Genomic DNA, 24,367 nt, shown 5'->3' with positions numbered 1-24,367 from the left:
ACTGAGGGCAGGAGGAGAAGAGGACGACAGAGGATGAGATGGTTGGATGGCATCACCGGCTCAATGAAGATGAGTTTGAGTAGACTCTGGGAGTTGGTGATGGACAGGGAGGCCTGGCGTGCTGTGGTCCATGGGGTCGCAAAAAGTCAGCCACAGCTGAGCAACTGAACTGAACTGAACTGACCGACTGAACAACAACAAAACTTAACTCGCAACTCTCGAGTTGTGTGTCTCTTTTAGTCGACAGAGCTTTTGCTGGGATTGAAGCCCATCTGAATTGCGCTTTCAACCTTGGTTAATCATTCCAGGTTTCTGACTTCAGATTTCTCAAGCATTCGTTTCACTGGTCTCACCTGTCTTAGGTCACTGTTTCCAACTGCAGCGGTTCTCCAAGTCTGGTGTTCAGACCAGCAAAACAAGCATCATGTAGAACTTGGTTAGAAATGCAAATTCTGGAGCTCCAACCTGAATTGGAAACTTGTGGAATTTCACCTGATACAGACTCCAAGGCTGACAACCACAGTTCCAAACACACCCTAGACCTTGGTGGGTGGGAGCGGGGTGGCTGGGTGGGAGCGGCTGAGAATGATCTGGGTTTTTCCGTGCCACCCGCTGGATGGTCCGCCTGCGGTGTCCGCATTAGGCTTCACACCCAGGCTGCTCAGTAGCGTGCCTTCTCTGGGCGGTTTTTGGAAGCGTCCTGCAGCTTGAGGGGAGAGGCGCTCCCACGGGTCCCTGAACCAGACTAGTTCCTTCTCCCTCGAGAGGCTAATCTAGGAGGCTGAGAGGAGCAGGCTCAGGGCAGGCTTCGGGCTAATACTGGCCTCCTTAGTTATGCAAGAGGGCGCTGCAGGCCTCCTGGGGTCATTCTGTTCCAGGGCCCGAACCGCGGCCACTCCCATACCAGCGGAGAGGGTGCCTTTTTCCTAAGACAGCTTGGTCAGGTGACCGTGGCGGCTCTTTGCCGGGACGCGGAAGGACGAGCTTTCGGAGGCCGCGGGAGAGCGTCCAGGACTGGAGGCTGCGAGGCTATGCGATCCCCGAAGCTGCCCGGGCCGGCGCTCCCGCTGCTGATCCTGCTGCTTCTGCTGCCGCCGCCGGGTTCCGAGAGCGGCCCTGCGCCCTTCGACCCCACCTGGGAGTCCCTGGACGCCCGCCAGCTGCCCGCCTGGTTCGACAAGGCCAAGTTCGGCATCTTTATCCACTGGGGCGTGTTCTCCGTGCCCAGTTTCGGGAGCGAATGGTTCTGGTGAGCGCGCCTCCCTCAGTCTCCTCTAATCCCGCTTTGCACCCCCACTGGCCTGCAGCCAGGACCCAGACTTCCAGCCTTTGCGGGTTTGTTTAGTCTCTTAGTCAGTTTCACCTTCTGCTGTTTGAGCCGCGCTTTGCATTTCCGGGTGTTACGTTTATGATTTACTGGGTAAGTGGTTGTTGCTGGGTGAACGCTGAATTTTGCTTCCGTGTGACGCCAAGAGTCAGATCCTTGATGTGGCTCTGGCTTCTCAGCTTCTTGGTATTTGTACTTCTCGGTTGTTCTTATCACTCTGCAGCCATCGACAGAATGAAATAGCAGAAAAGTAGGGCTTGTGTGGGGGTCCTAGGAGGAAGCTCTGGGCCTAAACCGTCCTTGTCCTTCGAACTGCAGACTTGCTCCATTGCTGTTCTGCTGCTACTTGTCAATTGTCAATTGTTCTGCCATGAAGAGGGTTTAAGCATAAATTCATGGGTATGTGAGACTTCTGTTCACTTGGGCATTCACTGGCTCTTTAACCTTAAAATGTTACCACATGTAGTCCAAGGAAAAATTTTAAAAAAGATTCTAGAATATTAACCCTAAGAAACTCCAATTATTAACAGATTGCTATGTGAAAAGTTATGAACAAAGCTAGTGGAGGTGGTGGAATTCCAGCTGAGCTAATCCTATAAAAGATAGTGCTGTTAAAGTGCTGCACTCAATAAATCAGCAAATTTGAAAAACTCAGCAGTGGCCACAGGACTAGAAAATGTCAGTTTTCATTCCAATCCCAAAGAAGGGCAACGCCAAAGAATGTTCAAACTACCACACAACTGTGCTCATTTTACATGCTAGCAAGATTATGTCAAAATCCTTCGAGCTAGATTTCAGCAGTACATGAACCAAGAACTTGCAGATGTACAGGTTGGATTTAGAAAAGGCAGAGGAACCAGAGATCAAATTGCCAACATCCATTGGATCTCAGAGAAAGCAAGGAAATTCCAGAAAAACATATACTTCTGCTGCACTGACTACACTAAAGCCTTTGACTGGGTGCATCACAGCAAACTGGAAAATTCTTAAAGAGATGGGAATACCAGACCGCCTTGCCTGCTTCCTGAGAAATCTGTATGCAGATCAAGAAGCAACAACAGTTAGAACTGGACATGGAACAATGGACTGGTTTAAATTGGTAAAGGAGTATGACAAGGTTGTATGTTGTCACCCTGCTTTTTAACTTATATGCAGAGTACAGCATGAGAAATGCTGGACTGCATGAATCACAAGCTGGAATTAAGACTGCTGGGAGAAATATCAACCTCAGATACGCAGATGATACCTCTACTGGCCGAAAATGAAGAGGAACTAAAGTGCCTCTTGATGAGGGTGAAAGAGGAGAGTGAAAAAGGTGTTGAAATTCAACATTAAAAAAACTGAGATCATAGCATCTGGTCCCATTAGGGCAAATAGATGGGGGGAAATGGAAACAGTGACAGATTTTATTTTCTTGGGCTCCAAAATCACTGTGGACAGTGACTGCTGCCTTGAAATTAAAAGATGCTTGCTCCTTGGAAGGAAAGCTATGATAAACCTAGATAGCATACTAAAAAGCAAGAGATATCAGTTTACCAACAAAGGTCCATCTAGTCAAAACTATGGTTTTCCCAGTAGTTATATATGGATGTGAGAGTTGGACCATAAAGAAAGCTGAGTGCCGCAGAATTGATGCTTTTGAACTGTGGTGTTGGAGAAGATTCTTGAAAGTCCCTTGAGGAAAATAACAGAATGGGAAAGACTACAGATCTCTTCAAGAAAGTTAGAGATACCAAGGGAACATTTCATGCAAAGATGGGCTCGATCAAGGACAGAAATGGTATGGACCTAACAGAAGCAGAAGATATTAAGAAGAGGTGGCAAGAATACACAGAAGAACTGTACAAAAAAGATCTTCACGACCCGGATAATCACAATGGTGTGATCACTCATTTAGAGCCAGACGTCCTGGAATATGAAGTCAAGTGGGCCTTAGAAAGCATCACTATGAACAAAGCTAGTGGCGGTGATGGAATTCCAGTTGAGCTATTTCAAATCCTGAAAGATGATGCTGTGAAAGTGTTGCACTCAATATGCTAGCAAATTTGGAAAACTCAGCAGTGACCACAGGACTGGAAAAGGTCAGTTTTCATTCCAATCCCAAAGAAAGGCAATGCCAAAGAATGCTCAAACTACCACACAGTTGTACTCATTTCACATGCTAATAAAGTAATGCTCAAAATTCTCCAAGCCAGGCTTCAGCAGTACGTGTTCAAGCTGGTTTTAGATGTTCAAGCTGGTTTTAGAAAAGGCAGAGGAACCAGAGATCAAATTTCCAACATCTGCTGGATCATGGAAAAAGCAAGAGAGTTCCAGAAAATCATCTATTTCTGCTTTATTGACTGTGCCAAAACCTTTGACTGTGTGGATCACAATAAACTGTGGAAAATTCTGAGAGAGATGGGAATACCAGACCACCTGACCTGCCTCTTGAGAAATCTGTATGCAGGTCAGGAAGCAACAGTTAGAACTGGGCATGGAACAACAGACTGGTTCCAAATAGGAAAAGGAGTACGTCAAGACTGTATATTGTCACCCTGCTTATTTAACTTATATGCAGAGTACATTATGAGAAACGCTGGACTGGAAGAAACACAAGCTGGAATCAAGATTGCCGGGAGAAATATCAATCACCTCAGATATGCAGATGACACCACCCTTATGGCAGAAAGTGAAGAGGAGCTAAAAAGCCTCTTGATGAAAGTGAAAGAGGAGAGTGAAAGAGTTGGCTTAAAGCTCAACATTCAGAAAAGGAAGATCATGGCATCCGGTCCCATCACTTCATGGGAAACAGATGGGGAAACAGTGGAAACAGTGTCAGATTTTATTTTTTTGGGCTCCAAAATCACTGCAGATGGTGACTGCAGCCATGAAATTAAAAGACGCTTACTCCTTGGAAGAAAAGTTATGACCAACCTAGACAGTATATTCAAAAGCAGAGACATTACTTTGCCAACTAAGGTCCATCTAGTCAAGGCTATGGTTTTTCCTGTGGTCATGTATGGATGCGAGAGTTGGACTGTGAAGGCTGAGCACCGAAGAATTGATGCTTTTGAACTGTGGTGTTGGAGAAGACTCTTGAGAGTCCCTTGGACTGCAAGGACATCCAGCCAGTCCATTCTGAAGGAGATCAGCCCTGGGATTTCTTTGGAAGGAATGATGCTAAAGCTGAAACTCCAGTACTTTGGCCACCTCATGCGAAGAATTGACTCATTGGAAAAGACTCTGATGCTGGGAGGGATTGAGGGCAGGAGGAGAAGGAGACGACAGAGGATGAGATGGCTGGATGGCATCACTGACTCGATGGACGTGAGTCTGAGTGAACTCCAAGAGTTGGTGATGGACAGGGAGGCCTGGCGTGCTGTGATTCATGGGGTCGCAAAGAGTCGGACACGACTGAGCGGCTGAACTGAACTGGATGCAAGAGATCCAACCAGTCAATCCTGAAGGAAATCAGTCCCGAATATTCATTGGAAGGACTGTGGGTGAAGCTCCAGTATTTTGGCCACCTGATGTGAAGAGCTGACTCATTGGAAAAGACCCTGATGCTGGGAAGGAGTGAAGGCAAAAGGAAAAGGGGGCGGCAAAGGATGAGATTGTTAGATACCATCACTGACTCAATGGACATGGATTTGAACAAACTCGGAGATAGTGGAGGTCAGGGGAGTCTGGCATGCCGCAGTCCATGGTGTTGGAAAAAGCTGGACACAACTTAGCAACTGAACAAAATGTGAAAAATGGGCTTGCCTGGTGGCTCAGTGGTAAAGAATCCCCCTGCCAATGCAGGAGACACTGGCTTGATCCCTGGGTCAGAAAGATCCCCTGGAGAAGGAAATGGCAACCCACTCCAGTATTCTTGCCTTGAAAATCCCATGGACGGGGAGCTTGGTGTGCTACAGTTCATGGGGTCTCAGAAAGATTTGGACACAACTTAGCAATTAAACAACAGCAACAACATGTGAAAAGTGGTGTACAAAAAAATTGCTCTTTAGATTTTACCTTGAGAGCCATACCTTTACAGCTTTAAGTGTCTCACATCTTTCTTGATTAAATACTTCAGATATGTTAAGTTCTTCAAGATAGAAGTGTTACTACATATATATGTATGCATAATACACATATATACACATAAATAATATGTTCCTAAGTAAGATAAGCAAATAAACAATGAATATTTAAACCTACGTTATGCTATATACATAATGTACAACAAATTTAATTCATACAATATATATTCAATATGACAACTATAAAAAGAAAAAAAAAACACCCAGTGTGAGAGTTGTGAATTCAGTTTTATTTGGGGAAAAATGAGGACTGTAACCTAGGAGATTGCCTCTTAGAGAGCTCTGTGGAACTACTCTGAAGAGGTAAGGGTGGGGGTCAGTGTGTTGTTCAGTTGCTAAGTTGTGTCCTACTCTTTGCGATCCCTTGGAATGTAGCCTACATTTGTGACCCCAAATCCTCTATCAATGGGATTTCCCAGGCAAGAATACTAGAATGGGTTGCCATTTCCTTCTCTAGGGGATCTTCCCAATTCAGGGATCAAACCCACATCTCCTGCATTGCAGGAAGTTTCCTTACCACTGAGCTACCAGGGAAGCCGGAGGTCAGTATATATGTCGTTTTTTGGTGAAAGGGGATATATGCAATCAGCACACATTTTGATAGAAGGTTACTGCTAGTCACAAGAAGGTCACTGCCCGTCACCAGGAACGAACATCTCCCTTAATGATTTTAGTGCTTTTCTTGCTATGAGAAACATACAAGAAATTGGGCTCATAAAATCTTCTGCAAATATCTGACTATCTGAAAGGCTGTTCTGGCAGTTTTTCCTAATCACCCTGTCCTTTCAGGGTGTATTGAAAGTCAGCAACTACAGTGGCTAAGGACTTCATTCTTATAGAATCAGATGGCAAGTGACAATTTTTAGTTGGCTGATACAATACAGAGTATAAATTATATATTATATTACACTATAAACATTTACACTATAAACATTGTACCACTTTCTGTAAAGACATTGACTTTCTGCAACCAGTAACTTTTCTTATTCACTTAGGCCAATTGATGTAAAAGAAATGCATAAGCTATGGAGTACTATTCATATACTCTTTTGAAATCAGCTTGTAAAATATGGGACTCTTTCTTTCCATAACCTGTATTACCAAATATATTTGCTTCAGGATATTATAACTCTTTCTTTGCAAGTTTTGTGCTGTGCGGCATTTTGAATTTACTTCTGAAATGTTTCGATTAGCAAGGTGTTGCGGTCCATTAATGGACCAGAACCTGGTGGTCTGGAGTTGATGATAAGAAAGTGAAAGAAGGAAAGAGGCTAATATTCCCCGGGTTATGCAGAGAACCAATAAAGCCCTAGGACAGGGCTTGTACCACTCACGTAGGCACAGGGCATCCTCTGAAAGAGGTCTTGAAAGCCCAGGCAGGAAAGTGAGCTCAGCAGGCTTCCATGCTCCAGAGAATCAGCCAGAAAGAGAGATAAGAGAAAGAGATAGAGAGAGAGAGAGAGAGAGAAGGACACGGGGACCTAAGTCTCCGGTGGAACAAGGGTGCTTTATTGAACTCTGTGTGAGTATATATACTGTTTTACAAGGTAGCTTCTTCAGATAAAGATCAAAAGACCAGACTTTACAAGTTACCAAGGAAACAAGGAGTAATAGAGGTCATAAAACCAGAAGACAATCCATATCAAAGAAAGAGGGTCATAAATAATCACTTTTACCATATGGAAAAGCTAATGAAGGAAACCCTATGCATGCATTCCATCTCGTGACCTCAGTCCTGGGAGCAGCATGCCGCTCCGCTCGTTCCTGTTACCAGGAACTGATAAGGAACAGAGGGCTCATGGGAGGCAGGAAACAGAACACAGGAATCCTACTGTTAAACATCCCCTGACAGCAAGGTACATAAATTAACAGATTTCTTCATCTTATATTGCGTGTGCTCAGTTGCTCCGTCATGTCTGACTCTTTGTGACCCCATGGACTGTAGCCCACCAGGCTCCTCTGTTTTCATGGGATTCTCCAGACAAGAATACTGGAGGGGGTTGCCATGCCCTCCTCTAGGGGATCTTCCCAACCCAGGGATTGAACCCGCGTCTCTTATGCCTCCTGCATTGGCAAGCAGATTTTGTTAACCACTAGCACTTTGTTCAACTGGGAAGATTAGGTAAAGATACATTTGATGCTAGGAGAGGATTTGATGTTTGTTAGTTGAAACTAGTGCTCTGCACAAAACAATTAGTTTTGAGTCATCTTATTCTTTGTAATGGTTAACTTCTCGTTTTCTACAAATGAACACAAAGTTGTTTGTTTTGACCTGGAACAATAAAGATAATTCTCTTATAAAACAGAGTATATTTTTGATGGTCTGGAAGTGCAATAACCCTGTATGAGATTCTTAATTATCTATAGTTTCCCTTTTTATCTCCTCTAAATCTCTGATCTCACTTGATTTGACCTGGGGCAGTCAACAGCAGAGATGAGTATGTTTGACTATCCTTAATGGCAGCTCAAAAACAAATGTAAATGGTGGGCTGTTTACTGTAAGTGCTTCTTCTCATCTTCTCTTCTCATGCAATTTGAGAAGTGACTCTAGACTATAATAGAGAATGCAGGTTCAAATTCGATGTGCTAGGAAAAAAATAGAAATCTCTTATCTTTTAACTTTCTGACTCTCCCAGTTTCTCTTTTGCAGTCCATTTAAAAGATAAAAATGCATCATGGATCAATTAAGATCCTTTCAATTGAAGGTACAGAAAACTCAAATAAAAGGTATAATAATAGGAGCTTATTACTATACATAATAAGAAATTCAGAAGTACTTGGCTCAGTGATGAAATCAAAGTCCTGGGCTCTCTGTCATCCTCAGCCTGTTGACTTGTCCTGTCATGGTGACATGATGGTGGCCAGGCATCACGTCACACAGCCTTGTCCAAAGGCAGATTGTATCTCTTTCTACCGGAGAGGAGACCATTCCCAGAATCTCCCAAGCTGGCTTCCCCTCCAGTTCCACTGGCCAGCATGGATCAGGTGTCCATGTGGGAGCTGTGATAGAAGCTGGGAAAGTATGTATCTGACTCTCGGGCAGGTAAAGGAGAGTGCTTGTGACACAGTATGTCCTTCAGCAAAGCCTTCTCAGCAGAAAGAACCTCCTGGTCATCTTTGGAGATCTAGTGCTGATTATGAATTTGTTCATCCAGTAGACGGAGAAGGCAATGGCACCCCCCTCCAGTACTCTTGCCTGGAGAGTCCCATGGACGGAGGAGCCTGGTGGGCTGCAGTCCACAGGGTCGCTAGGAGTCGGACACGACTTAGTGACTTCCCTTTCACTTTTCACTTTCACGCATTGGAGAAGGAGGTGGCAACCCACTCCAGCGTTCTTGCCTGGAGAATCCCAGCGACAGGGGAGCCTGGTGGGCTTCTGTCTGTGGGGTTGCACAGAGTCGGAAACAACTGAAGCAACTTAGCAGCAGCAGCAGCAGCCAGTAAAAACACTCTTATGAAAGGAGTAGTGAAAGGAAGAATAAAAGATGGGTCAGAGGGGGGACTTGCATCTATTTCATGACCATGGGCTTACTGCCATGTTTATATAAAATGTTTATCTAAAAATTATGCTTTGAGGATTTCCCTGGTGGTCCAATGTTGAAGACTCCGCACTCCCGGTGTAGGGGGCCCGGGTTCCATCGCTGGTCAGGGAACTAGATCCCATATGCTGCAAATAAGAGTTCGCATGCCACAACTAAAGATCTTGCATGCTGTGACTAACATCCAGGGCAGCAAAATAAATAAATAGTTTTCTTTTTTAAAGCTGTGTTTTCAATGTTGTTTTCCTTCTGAAGCTCTGCTTAGGCAGTTGAGGCCCCAGTGCTCAGAATAAATACACATAACCAGTAATCCTTGAAGACTGAGTCAGTCTATTAAAATAACAGTATTTTCTTAATTTTACTGTCATTTCCTCCCCACTTGTTCCCTGCTAGTGAATATAATACATTTATGTTATATTTTATGCACTTTGTCTTCTTTTGAAGACTTCATCATTTGTGTTACAAAGGACTAATTATGTATACTCCATGTTGCAATCTAAAAGTGAAGAATTAAGAGCAAATAGGTGACTTGTTTGTTTAGACTGCTCTGGTCGATAAGCTGAGTAGAGTTCACAGAGGGATAGATGGAAGACTGCGGAAGTTCATGTAAGCTTTCCTTAAGTGAAGTCAGACTAAATGGGGAAGTTAGGAAGGGAATCTGAGTAACATCTGAATAAGGGAGAATTTTAGTAAAGGGAGTTACGGTTGACTCCTGAATAGCACAAGTTTGGTCTTATTTTATGTGTATTTTTTTTCAATAAATACATAATTGGCCCTCTATATTCAAGGGATTGGCATCTCTGGATTTAACCAACCTCAGACAGAAATTTTCATCTATGTTTGCTTGAATCTGCAGATGCCCAAACTGCAGATATGGAGGGCAGGCTGTAGTATGCCATTTTATGTAAGGGCCTTGAGTGCTCACAGATTTTGGTATCTGCTGAGAAACATGGGACTCATTCTCTACGAATCCTGAGGGATACCTATATTTCAAGTGTTATGTGAATGCTACTTATATGCTGTTTCCTTCATCCCCTTAGGTGGTACTGGCAAGAGGAAAAGATACCAGCTTATGTGAACTTTATGAAAAATAATTACCCTCCTGATTTCACATATGAAGATTTTGGGCCACTATTTACAGCAAAATTTTTTGATGCGAACCAGTGGGCAGATATTTTACAGGCTTCTGGTGCCAAATACGTTGTCTTAACTTCCAAACATCATGAAGGTAAGTAAGAACAGCATCTGCAGACACTGACAGTGGTTATAAATGTGAAGTAGTTCTTCTGGAAGAAGAAACTAAAGCAAGGTCATCCGCATGAAAACAGAGTTTTCTCTTAGGAGCAGTCCTAAGTGGCTACTGACATTTGCTTGTAATTTAAGAGATCACATGTTTCGCCCAATTAAGAAGCATTAAGAAAAAGAAAAAAAAAAGGAGCATTAAGTATGCAGAAAGATCATACCCTCCACATATAGAAAAAAATGGAAACTGATCGCATTTTATTATGTGCATATTTAACAATTTCCAAGTAATGCAAGATTTTATTAAAGCCCTTTGAAGGGGGATGTGGTTTGCAGGTCAAAGTTTACAACTGAACTACATTCTTTCCGTTTTCTTCTCACCTCTGTAATGCATTCTGGGAAGGTACCCTGGGGATTATTTGCTATTGTCTTACATTATGACCAACATACAAGGTGGTGCTTTTGGTCAACTCTTATATGACCCAGTTGAGGAAAGTTTGCTATTGATGAAAATGACACAGGCTACCTGAAAGGAACAGGATTGCAAGGCTGTAATGATGCCCAGAAATATTAGAGACGGTGGAAGAATATCTAAAAAGAAACAGAGTGGTTGAATTAGGGTTCTCCAGAGAAATAGAGCTAACAGGAAGTATAATATGTATAGATTTATCATAAGAAACTGGCTCATGCAACTGTGGAGGCTGAGAAGTCCAGACCCAAGACAGCCAGTTATATAGTTCCAGTCTGAGCCCAAAGGCATCAGGAACGGGAGAGTGGATAATATAAGTACCTGTGCAAATCTAAGTTAAAGACTAATGTCTCAGCTCAAAGACATACAGAGAAAACATTTTTTTTTTTAAATTAAAAAACAAAAAACACCACTCCTTAAACTTTGCTGCTTTTTCTTTTTCTTTTTGGCTACAATGCCCGGCATACAGAATCTTAGTTCCCTGACCAGGGATTGAACCCATGCCCCCTACAGTGGAAGTGGGGAGTCTTAACTGGACCACCAGGAAAGTCTGAAGAATTCTTTCTTAATCAGCCTTTTATTCTATTTAGGCCTTCAATGGATTGGATGAGGTCCACCACTAAGGGTGGGCAATCTGCTTTACTCAGTCTAACTATTCATATGTTAATTTTCTGTAGAAACACCTTCAGGAACATATCCTGAATGATGTTTAACCAAATATCTGGGCACCCTTTGACCCAGGCAAGTTGACACATAAAATGAACCATTAAAGTGATCTTACATTAATAGGATAGAATCTACGCTTCCCATTCCCATATCTACAAGATCAAGGAAACATCAGCACGTTATTATTCCTCCAACAGCATGTTAATAATTAGATAATCTGGATCTCTCCAATGGTTCAGTGGTTAAGAATCTGTCTGCCAGTGCAGGGGATGCAGGTTCAATCCTTGGTCGGGGAATGTCCCACAGGCCTCGGGGCAACTAAGCCAGAATTTAGAGCCCTCAAGCTGCAACTCTTGAAGCCCAGGTGCCCTAGAGCCCAAGCTCCACAACAGAAGAAGTCACCTCAATGAGAAGCCTGCACACCACGACTAGAGAGCAGCCCCTACCAGCCGCAGCTAGAGAAAGGCCTGTACATAGCAACAAAGACCCAGTGCAATCAAAGATAAATAAATAACTGGATGATTTGTTTGCACTGGAATAAAAAATTTTATCTCATTATTTTCTGCAGTGGTGCGTGGGGGATTACGAGGAAAGAATGAAAACCCCAAATAAGGAATCAGGATATTTTTCCTTTTGGCCACAGTCCAGTGGCTTAATGATTTTTTCCCTGCAGGTGTTTCTCAGGCTGAGATGGATACTTAGGACATGTTGATTTCCTGATGCCTAGAACTTCTCTAGGCTATATGGTAGAAAGTATTACTTAGCTTATTTAAAAACACAGCAAAACAACTCTTAATCACGCTGTGAGGACAAATGAGGTAGCCCACATTTATACACTTTCTAGAACCATATTGTTGGAGGTTTTCATGCCTATAGAAGACCCTGCTGAGCCCAGTTAGGCTGGAAGACCACTGTGTGAACTTCTGGTGGTGCTACTGAACCCAAGACCCAAACTGGTTTTAGCACCACCAGACATTAGGGCCTGCCAAGTTGAGACATGGAATAAGACTTTAAATATCACTGACAGTGCTTTGAAGCTTACTACAACATCTTTAGAACCAGTGTGAGCTCTTTTAAAAGTTTCTTCAAAATGAATCCAAAGAGTGTGTCCATCTTCAGTTCAATTCAACTCAGTTGCTCAGTCGTGTCCGACTCTTTGCGACCCCATGAACTGCAGCACGCCAGGCCTCCCTGTCCATCACCAGCTCCCAGAGTTCACCCAAACCCATCCATCGAGTTGTGATGCCATCCAACCATCTCATCCTCTGTCGTCCCCTTCTCCTCCTGCCCTCAATCTTTCCCAGCATCAGGGTCTTTTCAAATGAGTCAGCTCTTTGCATCAGGTGGCCAAAGTATTGGAATTTCAGCTTCAACATCAGTCCTTCCAATGAACACCCAGGACTGATCTCCTTTAGGATGGACTGGTTGGATCTCCTTGCAGTCCAAGGGACTCTCAAGAGTCTTCTCTAACACCACAGCTCAAAAGCATCAATCCTTCGGCACTTAGCTTTCTTTACAGTCCAACTCTCGCATCCATACATGACCACTGGAAAAACCATACCCTTAACTAGATGGACCTTTGTTGGCAAAGTAATGTCTCTGCTTTTTAATATGCTGTCTAGGTTGGTCATAACTTTCCTTCCAAGGAGTAAGCGTCTTTTAATTTCATGGCTGCAGTCACCATCTGCAGTGATTTTGGAGCCCAGAAAAATAAAGTCAGCCACTGTTTCCACTGTTTCCCCATCTATTTGCCATGAAGTGATGGGACCAGCTGCCATGATCTTAGTTTTCTGAATGTTGAGGTTTAAGACAGTTTTTTCACTCTCCTCTTTCACATTCATCAAGAGGCTCTTTAGTTCTTCTTCACTTTCTGCCTTAGACTTGTCCTGATTTATAAAAGTAAAGTGTTACACCAAATACCTTACGTATGTTGGCTCACAAACATTGCTTTAGATTTTAGTAGGACAGTAATAACGTATTCATGTTCCTAGATCCTAACTAAATATTTTGAGGCTTTTATATTATTCCTTAAGTATTCAATTTATATAGTGCTTTTATGGTTTTTATATAGACAAGCCAGCAATCTAAACGCAAATTCCTTTTAAAATATGAATTATTTCAAAGTACTTATGTAATTGTATTCTTCTTATCCATTTAGTTGGTAGATAATTTACTTTTAGGTAATTTAAAGCACAACATCCAAGCTTATGATTTTAGAGTAGGATGAGATCCAACCAGTCCATTCTAAAGGAGATCAACCTGGGGATTTCTTTGGAAGGAATGATGCTAAAGCTGAAACTCCAGTACTTTGGCTACCTCATGCGAAGAGTTGACTCATTGGAGAAGACTTTGATGCTGGGAGGGATTGGGGGCAGGAGGAGAAGGGGACGACCGAGGATGAGATGGCTGGATGGCATCACGGACTTGTTGGACTCGAGTCTGAGTGAACTCTGGGAATTGGTGACAGACAGGGAGGCCTAGCATGCTGCAATTCATGGGGTCGCAAAGAGTCGGACATGACTGAGCGACTGGACTGAACTGAACTGAACTGGAGATAACAGATGGTGGGTACATTTCAAGTATAGAACTACTGGGGAAGAGTACCTTACCCCTGCTGGGTTAAATGAATAATGAGGGTCAAGGAGATTTACTACTGAACATGGATTATCAGTGTTCTATGAACCATACTATAATAAAATAATTCTAAGCTCAGGGAATATACTCTTTGATTTGGAAGACAGGAATCATGCAGGAGTGCATCTATGGTTCTTCCCTGTAAGCAGTCACAGTCATTGTTTAGAATGGTGGATGTGGAAGATGTTCCCATCTCAGCTATGATCTGCTAATGTTGACTGTGATTTTGTACTAGACCTTGTGCTGGCCATTGGCTGAGGATATAACCGGGAACACTGCAGACATCACACTGTTCCTCCAGGAGCTTATCATCTAAGAGGGAGAATACTGGAGAAAGATCAGACTATACAGACCTTTTTTTCTCCAAAATCACTGGCAACCCACTCCAAAAGCTATGGTTTTTCCAGTAGTCATGTATGGATGTAAGAGTTGGACCATAAAGAAGACTGAGCACCGAAGAACTGATGCTTTCAAATTGTTGCTTTCAATGTGCTGGAGAAGACTCTTGAGAGTTCCTTGAACTGCAAGGAGATCAAACCAATCAATCCTAAAGGAAATTAGTCCTGAATATTCATTGGAAGGACTGATGCTGAAGCTCCAGTATTCTGACCACCTGATGTGAAGAGCTGACTCATTGGAAAAGACTGTGACGCTGGAAAAGATTGAAAGCAAAAGGAGAAGGGGATGACAGAGGATGAGATGGCTAGATAACATCACTGATTTAATGGACACAAATTTGAGCAAACTTCGAGAGATAATGGAGCTTCTCATTCGGTGGTCCATAGGGATCACAAAGAGTTGGACACGACTTAGCCATTGAACAACAACAACAATGGGGTACCGTGAGAAGTACTTAAAAAATCTTGGTTCTACTTTGTTTAAATTCTCATTTGTTAGGGACCTCCCTGGTGGCTAACACTCTGTGCTCCCGATGCACGGGGACCAGGTTTGATCCCTGGTCAGGGAACTACAGCCCACATGCCATAACTAAGAGCTTGCATGCTGCCACTAAGGATTCCTGCATGCCGCGACCAAGGCCCTGTGTAGCCAAATAAATAAATAAAAATATTTTTAAAATTCTCATTTGTTTCTCACATGAAAGCAAAATATATACTAAGAAAAAAAGTGGTCATAAAACAGATGTTTGTAGAAACACTGATTTGTATGTCACGTGTACTGCCTTTATAACTTGGTGTTGGTATAGACGCACATTTACTAGAACAGAGTTGATATGCTTACAGAGGCTTTTAATATAATGTTTCAGGCTTCACCTTGTGGGGCTCAGAGTACTCGTGGAACTGGAACGCAGTAGACACGGGGCCGAAGAGGGACATCGTCAAGGAACTTGCAGGTGCGGTTAGGAACAGGACTGACCTGCGCTTCGGGCTCTACTACTCCCTTTTTGAGTGGTTTCATCCGCTCTTCCTTGAGGATGAATCCAGCTTGTTCCAGAAACGACAATATCCAGTGTCTAAGATGCTGCCCGAGCTCTACGAGTTAGTGAACAAGTATCAGCCGGAGGTGCTGTGGTCAGATGGCGATGGAGGGGCCCCAGATACCTACTGGAAAAGCTTAGACTTCCTGGCCTGGCTGTACAATGAGAGGTGTGTGTGCTGCTAGACTGCTGTCATGACATTCCTAATACCTGTATAACATTAGTTCTTGCTTCTTGAAATATTCCCCTTCAGGCTTGTTTGTGACATGGGGAGAAAATCATTATAAATAATGCATATTAGGTATATCAATATTTACTCAAAATATCAAGAGTTACAAGAACACTGGAATATTCTTAACAAGAATTAGTTAGCAAGAATACTGGAGTGGGTTGCCATTTCCTTCTCCAGGGGATCTTCCTGATCCAGGAGTCGAACCCGTGTTGCTGCACTGGCAAGTGGATTCTTTACCACTGAGCCACCTGGGAAGCCCTCAGAGTTACAAACCAGGAGTCAAATATAGCTCAACAGTCTGATTTTGAATTGAGACTAAAAAAAAATTACAGCATCAAGCACTCTGAAGACTAATTTTGTAGGGTCCCCGTTTTCATCACCTCTCTGGGTCAGTGCTGTTTATCCATCACTGTTTCTCATGCTGTGCTTTTCAGTTCCTCTAATTGCTTCTTCGCATCCTCTTACCTTTGATAATCTTTGCTGCTTGGATGTCACCCTGTCTGTCTCTTTTCCTTCATCGTCAGCATTTCACTTCTTCCTGTTCTTTCCTTTTGTTTTCTAGCATTTTCCAGGCTGCCCCATTAGAACAGGGAGTTCTGACTAAGCTCCTCTATAAGGCTCACACTATGTGGACCAAATTGATATCTGTATCTCAAAAGTACTTGGTATTGTGCTGTGAAGTTAGAGAGAGCCCTGCCAGTGTTCTCTGGGTCCACAGAGGACGCACAGAGAAATCCTCTGTCTTGGTACATAACTGCAGTTTCTCTAGGTACTCCTTTCCAAAAGGAAATACTGGGAGTCCTCCACTTCAGTTTGTGAACCAAAACGATCCCCTCTAAATGGAGAAGTGCAGGAGGTACCACCTGCTATGATGAATACTGTTGTGGGAATATTTTATGCCACAGTGAATTCCATCCATAACAGTCAACTTTGCTGAGATCTTCAATATTAGGCACAATTATAAGAGGAAGAGACCAGGGGAGAATGTTTACATAATAGTAAAACTCTTTTAAGTGCTGTGTGTGCTGGGCATACATAGGTGTCTTACATAGATTGTGTCAGTTGCTCAGTCGTGTCTGACTCCTTGCGACCCCATGGACTGTAGCCCGCCAGGCTCCTCTGTCCGTGGGATTCTCCAGGCAAGAATACTGGAGTGGGTAGCCTTTCCCTCTTCCAGGGGATCTTCCCAACCCAGGGATCGAACCTGTGTCTCCTGCGGTGGCAGAAGGATTCCTTACTGTCTGAACCACCAGGGAAGCCCAAGTTCTGTTCTAATAACAGATGGAGAAATGGATTATTCAGAGGAGTTAGGTAATTTGCTCTAGGACAAGGAGCTTAGCAAGTAACAGGCCAGGACTACAACTTCCTCAGGTCTAGTTTACTTCAAAATCATGGGGTTTGTATTATATTCAGCTATGGTTATTTTCTAAGAGTGGATTTCAGTCACATTGGATTTCAGTCACGTTCAGTGTCACTCTTTTCAGTGACATTGCTTTTGTGTAACTTTTTTTTTAATCATCCTTTTCATTTCAGCCCAGTTCGGGACACAGTGGTCACCAATGACCGTTGGGGAGCTGGTAGCATTTGTAAGCATGGTGGCTACTATACATGTAGTGATCGTTATAACCCAGGACATCTTTTGCCACATAAATGGGAAAACTGCATGACAATAGACAAGTTTTCCTGGGGCTACAGGAGGAATGCTGAAATCTCTGACTATCTCACAATTGAAGAGTTGGTGAAGGTACAGTAAAATGTCTGGTGACCATTATAATAATATTCGTAATAGTGTACACGTGTGAGAATTATGTTTTCTAAACTGTATGACTCAATGGCCTGTAAATACAGGACATGACTCTTTTTTTTTCTATGTGTTCTCTTAGATAGTGATTAATGATGGAATTGTTTTCTTCCTCTAAGAACTATATTTATTCTTAATCTTTAAGCAACTTGTACAAACAGTTTCATGTGGAGGAAATCTGTTGATGAATATTGGACCCACACAAGATGGCACCATTTCTGCAATTTTTAAGGAGCGATTGAGGCAAATGGGAATCTGGCTAAAAGTCAATGGAGACGCCATCTATGAAACCAATGCTTGGAGATCCCAGAATGACACTGTCACCCCAGACGTATGGTAAGTACTATTTGATAGAAGAAGGTATTTAACATTTCTCAGAGATAAAGAGAACAGTATAATAAAGAAGAAATTGGATGAATGCCCACCTATACAGAATATTTTATTTACTTAAAATCAGCATATTTTAAACACTTAATTATTTATCAAGTTGAGCTGAAATAATCACTAGATTCCTTCTAACAGTGGATAAATTTTAGGGAGAAATAAAGCTTCTTACAAAAATTGTAGGTCATTCAGAAAAATGAAAAAAAACAAAAGTGCTGAGTGGTTAATCCAAAAGAGACTTTTGGTTTAGTTAGGTAAATTCTAACTTTTACAGGTGTTACATCTCATCAAATTAGCAGGAAGTGCCATAGGGCAGGAAAAATATATTCTAATAAATCTAAACCTGAACTTTCTTTAAAATTAATGATCTCAACTGGCTAAATTTTAACTAGTATCTCCTATAAAAAGCATATGGTGGTTTCTGATGTAGGATCTTAACATATGCAAATAAGAGTAGTTCTCCCTGGTGGCTCAGACTAAAGAATTCCCCTGCAGTTCAGGAGACCTGAGTTTGATCCCTGGGTTGGGAAGATCCCCTGGAGGTTGGCTCGGCAACCCACTCCAGTATTCTTGCCTGGAGTATCCCATGGACAGAGGAGCCTGGCGGGCTGCAGTCTGTGGGGTCACATGACTGAGCAACTAAGCACAGCACAGTATTAGTGAAGCTCTAAAGTTCACCCGTGTCACCACCAAAGCGAGTACAGGCTGATCAAGCATATACCAAAAGATTGGACTAAATACTCTTCTTTGAACTTATGACTTCAATTGTCAATTCACTGAAGAAAATAAAGTAAGGCAGTCTACACAGAAGCACCTAACTGTAGAATTTTAGAATATTGGATCTGGCAGAAGCCATAATGAGAACTCAGAACCAATCTTTCATTTTACAGAAGCTAGTTTTAAATTTGGTTTTAGAATTTGCTTCTGTGTTTATATTTGACTATGAGGGTGTCTGATCTGGGACTTGACAATTATTAAGCATTATTCCATTAAGTTCTCTTTCAGTAAGTAAAGATACAAGTCAGACTACTTAGCAATCCCTATAAGGCTGTTGCCTGGCTCCACTGCACTGAGCCCAGGTGGCCACCCTCCCTGCCTCATCAGTGGAGCTCTCTCCCCACAGGTTCGTGTGTGTTTCCCCTCCTTGCTGCATCTTTAGATGGCTATCTAGACTCCCAGGGCCATCTTTGAAATCCTTTGAGAGTTTAAGCCCTGGCTCAATGTTGCTGTCCCCAGAACTTAGTTAGTCGCTCAGTTGTGTCTGACTCTTTGCAACCCCATGGACTTAGCCCACCAGGCTCCTCTGTCCATGGGATGGTCCAAGCAAGAATACTGGAGTGGGCTGCCAGAACTACTCTTCATATAATTCTGATTGTGTATATTCACAGCTCTTCTAATTTGCTGGCTCCTCAGTTCTTGGGCTTCCCGAGTGATGCTAGTGGTAAAGAACCCACCTGCCATGCAGGAGACTTAAGAGATGCAGGTTTGATCCCTGGGTTGGGAAGATCCCCTAGGGGAGGGTATGGCAACCCACTCCAGTATTCTTGCTTGGACCATCCCATCGACAGAGGAGACTGGCAAGCTACAGTCCATAGGGTTGCACAGAGTTGGACACGACTGAAGCGACTTAGCAGGCATGCAGTTCTTGTACTTCCTTCTTTCCAGGAATCCTGTCCCCTTCTTTTGGTCATAACTTAGACCTTGCATTTCCAATATTTGTACTCCTTTCATGATCTCAGTCTGAATCATCCCACTGTCTAACTCCCTCCTCTTGTATTTCAGTTCACTTCAGCTTCCAAACGGCTGTTTAGAGAGACTGGAGGTTGAAACAGTCATCATGGCCAGTGATTTAATCAATAGTGATTAATGAGGCCACCATAAAAAACCAAAAGAATGGGGTTCAGAGAGCTTCTGGATTGGTGGCGGTGCCGGGAGAGCAGGGCCCCTGGGGAGGGTGTGGAAGCCCCCTGCCCCTACACATACCTTGTCCTGTGCGTCTTTTCCATCTGGCTGTTCCTGAGATACATCCTTTTATAATAGACCTGTAATCCAGGAAGTAGAATTCTGAGAGCTGCTCTAGCAAATTAGCTGAACTCAAGGAGGGGGTTGTAGGAACCTCCAATCTATAGCCTGTGGGTCAGAACCCCACATGACAATCTGGACATGTGACTGGTGGTAGGAATAAACCCTGACCTTTTGGAATCTGACACTGCCTCTGGGTAGGTGGTGTCAGAATTGAGTCAAACTGTAGGATGTCCAGCTGGTGCCTGAGAACTGCCTGGTGATGCAGGAACTTCTCCCCAACACTACACCGGGATTGGGGTCAGAATCCTTCTGGGTGCTTTTTATTGCTACCATTGGGCTATTTTTTCTTCCCTCAATTAAAGAAAACATTGGTAAATATTTACTAAATGGAGGTATATCTGGAAGATAATTCTGAACCTGACCCATAAATAATGAGAAATATTACTATGCATTTTTTTTTTTCTTAACCAGGTACACATCCAAACCTAAAGATAAGTTGGTCTATGCCATGTTTCTCAAATGGCCCATATCAGGACAGCTCTTTCTTGGTCAGCCCAAAGCTACTCTGGGGGCAACAGAGGTAAGAGGGAATTTTGTCTTTATTGTTCCTTTAAATTGCTGACTAGAACACCCTGAGGAAGACATTAACTTTTAACTTCAAGGTGAGCCTTATATGTATTCCATTTACATCTCATGACAGTAATTTTAAAATGAGCTTTATCAATGGCAATGTTTGGCAAAAACTGTTGAAAATTTTGTTTCGTTCCCCAGAAAACCAAGCCTATAAAACAGTTACATCATCTCCATGCTTATCAATTAAAACATCTTCTCCGGTCATGCTATGTTGCTCAGGTTCACTGCATGCATCCAAAAATGACTCTTTTCATAAGACTGGAGTTCAGATTCTTCCCCTGACATCTCACCCCAGAACACATCTGATAAATGTAAGATGTCATGGCCACTATTTTAAGTTCTTAAAACATTTGGAGGTTAAAGGTTAACCTTCCCCGCTGGCTCAGCAGTAGAGAATTTGCCTGCCATGCAAGAGATGCGGGTTTAACTGAGGGTTTGATTCCTGGGTTGGGAATATCCTTTGGAGGAGGAAAAGGCAACACACTCCAGTATTTTTGCCTAGGAAATTCCATGGACAGAGGAGCCTGGTGGGCTACAATCCATGAGGTTACAAAGAGTCAGACAGGACTGAGAGACTAAACAATAATAACAAAAGGTTAATCTAACAGTTGTGGCCATCAGCTCTGGCAATGAGTTCATTTTAACATATTTTATAACTTATTTTTAACAAAATAAAAATTTTCTGGGAGGCAAATTGTCCAAATTCTTCTCCTTAAACCATTGTCCCATGTTTCATTTCTAACACTTGTGGCTGATCTGGCAGAAAAGGAGATAAAGAGTTCAAATCTGTTTACTTATTTTTTTTCAAATCTTTTGTTTAACTGCAGCTTAGAGGCCTGGGCATAACATTACCTTTTTATTTTATCTACGTTCTCTTTGTTGTTTAGTCGCTCAGTCATGTCCGTCTCTTTTGCAGCCCCACAGACTAGCCCACCAGGCTCCTCTGTCCTTGGGACTTTCCAGACAAAATACTGGAGTGGGTTGCCATTTCCTTCTCCGGGGGATCTTTCCAACCCAGAGATCAAACCAGCTTCTCCTGCATTGCAGGCACATTCTTTACTGCTGAGCCACCAGGGAAGCTTTGGCCACCATTAATACTGTTATTTGAAAGTCCACAGGTTTTGTTTTTGTATTATTCTACCTGGTAAACAAAGTTTTCTGGTTCAAAATAACCACAAATATATAGAAAACTACTTATTTAAATTCATTTTGTGTAAGACTAAGGATATAGAACAGTTACAATAATAATAGATCAGACGTATGTACTGTTGATTAGTGGAGGTTATTGGGCCATCTGGGGAGGGAGGGTGGCTGGATAAGGAAGGTGAGCCTTTCCCTGAACATCCTGTGTCAGAGCCAGGCAGGCCTTAGTTGAGCAGATTGGTTATAGAGTAGTTTGCTCTGCTCTGACACTGTTCAGTCTATACGATTCTTCCTCAAATCCTGCACACTTTCGAGAGTAAGAAAGGAGCAAGAGAGATATATACATGCATTTGGGTCATAAATTAAAGCAGCTTGTGATCCACTAAATTAAAGTAAAAACAATGAATCTCCTGTCTACATTGCTCTTTAAGAAGTATCAACTGCTTCTTCCCAATACAGTGAGGAAGTCAGAGACACATAAGGAGACATTTATGTGTATGTTTTCAATTTCAGGTTAAACTCCTGGGACACGGACAGCCCCTTTACTGGACACCTTTGAGGGAAAATGGCATCAAGGTAGACCTGCCTCAGCTAACCATTCATCAGATGCCCTGCCAGTGGGGCTGGGCTCTAGCACTAACTAATGTGACCTGATCTACAGTAGGGTGCTTCCTGTTGCAGTTATATCTAAGACTAGAATGTATATCAGGTTTCTGTAATTATAGCACATGGAAAAAGCAAATGTAAAATTGGCCAAGGATTTCCTAAGTTACCCACATAACTGTTTTAACTGTCCAATGCACTTTGCTATTTCTCTTCACATTGAATTTGTTTCCATGTGTGAATCAGAGGTGGGGATCGTTGTCGTAGTGAGAAATTGGTGGTGGTAAGGACTGAATCATGTCTAATGCCAAATTCACATTTTGAAAGTCTTAAGCCTCAATGGGGCTTCCCTGGTGGCTCAGCGATAAAGAATCCACCTGCAATGCATGGGACATGAGTTGGATCCCCGGGCTGGGAAGATTCCCTGGAGAAGGATAGGATTTGGAGAGTTTAAAGAAGTAACTAAGGTTAAATGAAGTCATCAGGGTGGGACCTTAATCCAATATGACTGGAGTCCTTATAAGAAGAGGAAGAACATGGACGGAAGCACACAGAGCAAAGACCATTTAAAGACACCGTGAGAAGGTGGCCAACTGCAAGCCAGGGAGAGGCCTCAAGAGAAACCGAACCTGCCAAAACCGTGGGCTTTCAGCCTGCAGAACTGTGAGAAAATAAGTGACTGTGGGATGATAATAAGTGGCCCCTATCTGTGGGATGGCACCCCACCCCAGTACTCTGGCCTAGAAAATCCCATGGATGGAGGAGCCTGGTGGGCTGCAGTCCATGGCGTCATGAAGAGTCAGAGACGACTGAGCGACTTCACTTTCACTTTTCACTTTCCTGCATTGGAGAAGGAAATGGCAACCCACTCCAGAGTTCTTGCCTGGAGAATCCCAGGGACGGGGGAGCCTGGTGGGCTGCTGTCTATGGGGTCGCACAGAGTCAGACGTGACTGAAGCGACTTAGCAGCAGCAGCAGATTAATAAGGGCTTCCCAGGTGGCTCAGTGGTGAAGAATTCACCTGCCCAAGTGGGAGATGCTGGTTCAGTCCCCGGGTTGGGAAGATCCCCTGGGGAAGGGAGTGGCTACCCACTCCAGTATTCTTGCCTGGAAAATTTCATGGACAGAGGAGCCTGGTGGGCTATGGTCCATGGGGTTGCAAAAGAGTCAGACACAACTTAGTGATTAAACAACAACAACAAAGGGTCATAGGTATATAATAAATTGGACTTAATGTTTATGCTTACAGTAACTGTCTTTTTATAAAAAATTTTTTTGTCTTTTTCCTTCATGGTAATAAAACTGATATATTTACTATAGATATTTAAAAATTTACAGAAATGCCTAAAGACAAAATCACTAAGGTCACCATTATTAATATTTTAGTATTTATTCTTCCAGGGTTTTTTTGGGTGGAGGCAGTTGAGGGCATAGGATTGGAGGTGTGGGCTTATTTTTGTAGGTGGGCTAATTTGAGGTCCAATTTAAGTGAATTTTTTTATCCTGTATTTATTTGCCTTTAAGCAAATTGAAGTTGAAAACCTTTCTGAAAATTATTGTGTATTCAGATTTTCCCTAAGAATGATGCAAAAATACTGATATTGATATAAATATAAAGAAACACTGATTAAAGAACTCACTTCCCTTAACAAAAGATGTTCCACAAGGTTAGATATTCAACTGAAGTACTACAGGCTCCATTTTGTTATGTTAATCAAATGCAGATATCTCATTGTTCCCTGTAGACATTTCAAGTAGAGAGGGAAGTAATAAATTCACACTTATTTTATAAAATCATCTTGAAGTTGAAAATATTTTTCAAAAATTATTCATAGCTGAAGTTTCTACAGCTATCAAAATTTTAAAACCATTCTAAAGTATTGACATGAATAAGTACTTTAAGAGTTCTAAATCCCAATTACCATTGTATTAGAGGTCCAGTAAAGACAGATTTACATGATCCCCAACACTAGACTAAGAAAAAACAAAAAAAGGGAAAAAACTCTGAGTTAGAAGAATCTTAACATAAAAGTGAGGTGATCTGAAGCAAATAGTTTTGAGACGACAATCTGTCAGTCATTTAAATTCCTACCTTGTCCATAATGACCTTTACAAATAGAGAATATAGAGGGGAGATGGAGCTATTTAAGTAAATTATAATTAGATA

The 24,367-nt window shown here is 42.5% G+C and overlaps 1 protein-coding gene across 1 annotated transcript; it reads left to right on the top strand.

Annotated features, from left to right (window-relative positions):
• On the top strand, positions 221–22,989 carry FUCA2 (fucosidase, alpha-L- 2, plasma). The gene is made up of 7 exons (XM_005684863.3): positions 221–1,249; positions 9,974–10,161; positions 15,209–15,548; positions 17,145–17,355; positions 17,558–17,748; positions 20,293–20,401; positions 22,111–22,989. The coding sequence occupies exons 1-7, from the start codon at positions 1,032–1,034 to the stop codon at positions 22,249–22,251; spliced, it is 1,398 nt and encodes a 465-aa protein (XP_005684920.3). The 5' UTR covers positions 221–1,031; the 3' UTR covers positions 22,252–22,989.

Source organism: Capra hircus, chromosome 9 (assembly GCF_001704415.2).
Source record: "Capra hircus breed San Clemente chromosome 9, ASM170441v1, whole genome shotgun sequence".
Classification (NCBI taxonomy): Eukaryota; Metazoa; Chordata; class Mammalia; order Artiodactyla; family Bovidae; genus Capra; species Capra hircus.
The sequence above is the reverse complement of the archived record's forward strand: the minus strand, read 5'-3'. Positions and strand labels throughout refer to the sequence as shown.

What these genes read in the sequence shown, in the direction of transcription:
- FUCA2 (XM_005684863.3), top strand. Translation starts at nt 1,032, where the DNA reads ATGCGATCCCCGAAGCTGCCCGGGCCGGCGCTCCCGCTGCTGATCCTG. An exon ending in TTCGGGAGCGAATGGTTCTG is followed by an intron (nt 1,250 to 9,973) that starts GTGAGCGCGCCT and finishes TCATCCCCTTAG; the next exon opens with GTGGTACTGGCAAGAGGAAA. An exon ending in ACTGTCACCCCAGACGTATG is followed by an intron (nt 17,749 to 20,292) that starts GTAAGTACTATT and finishes TTTCTTAACCAG; the next exon opens with GTACACATCCAAACCTAAAG.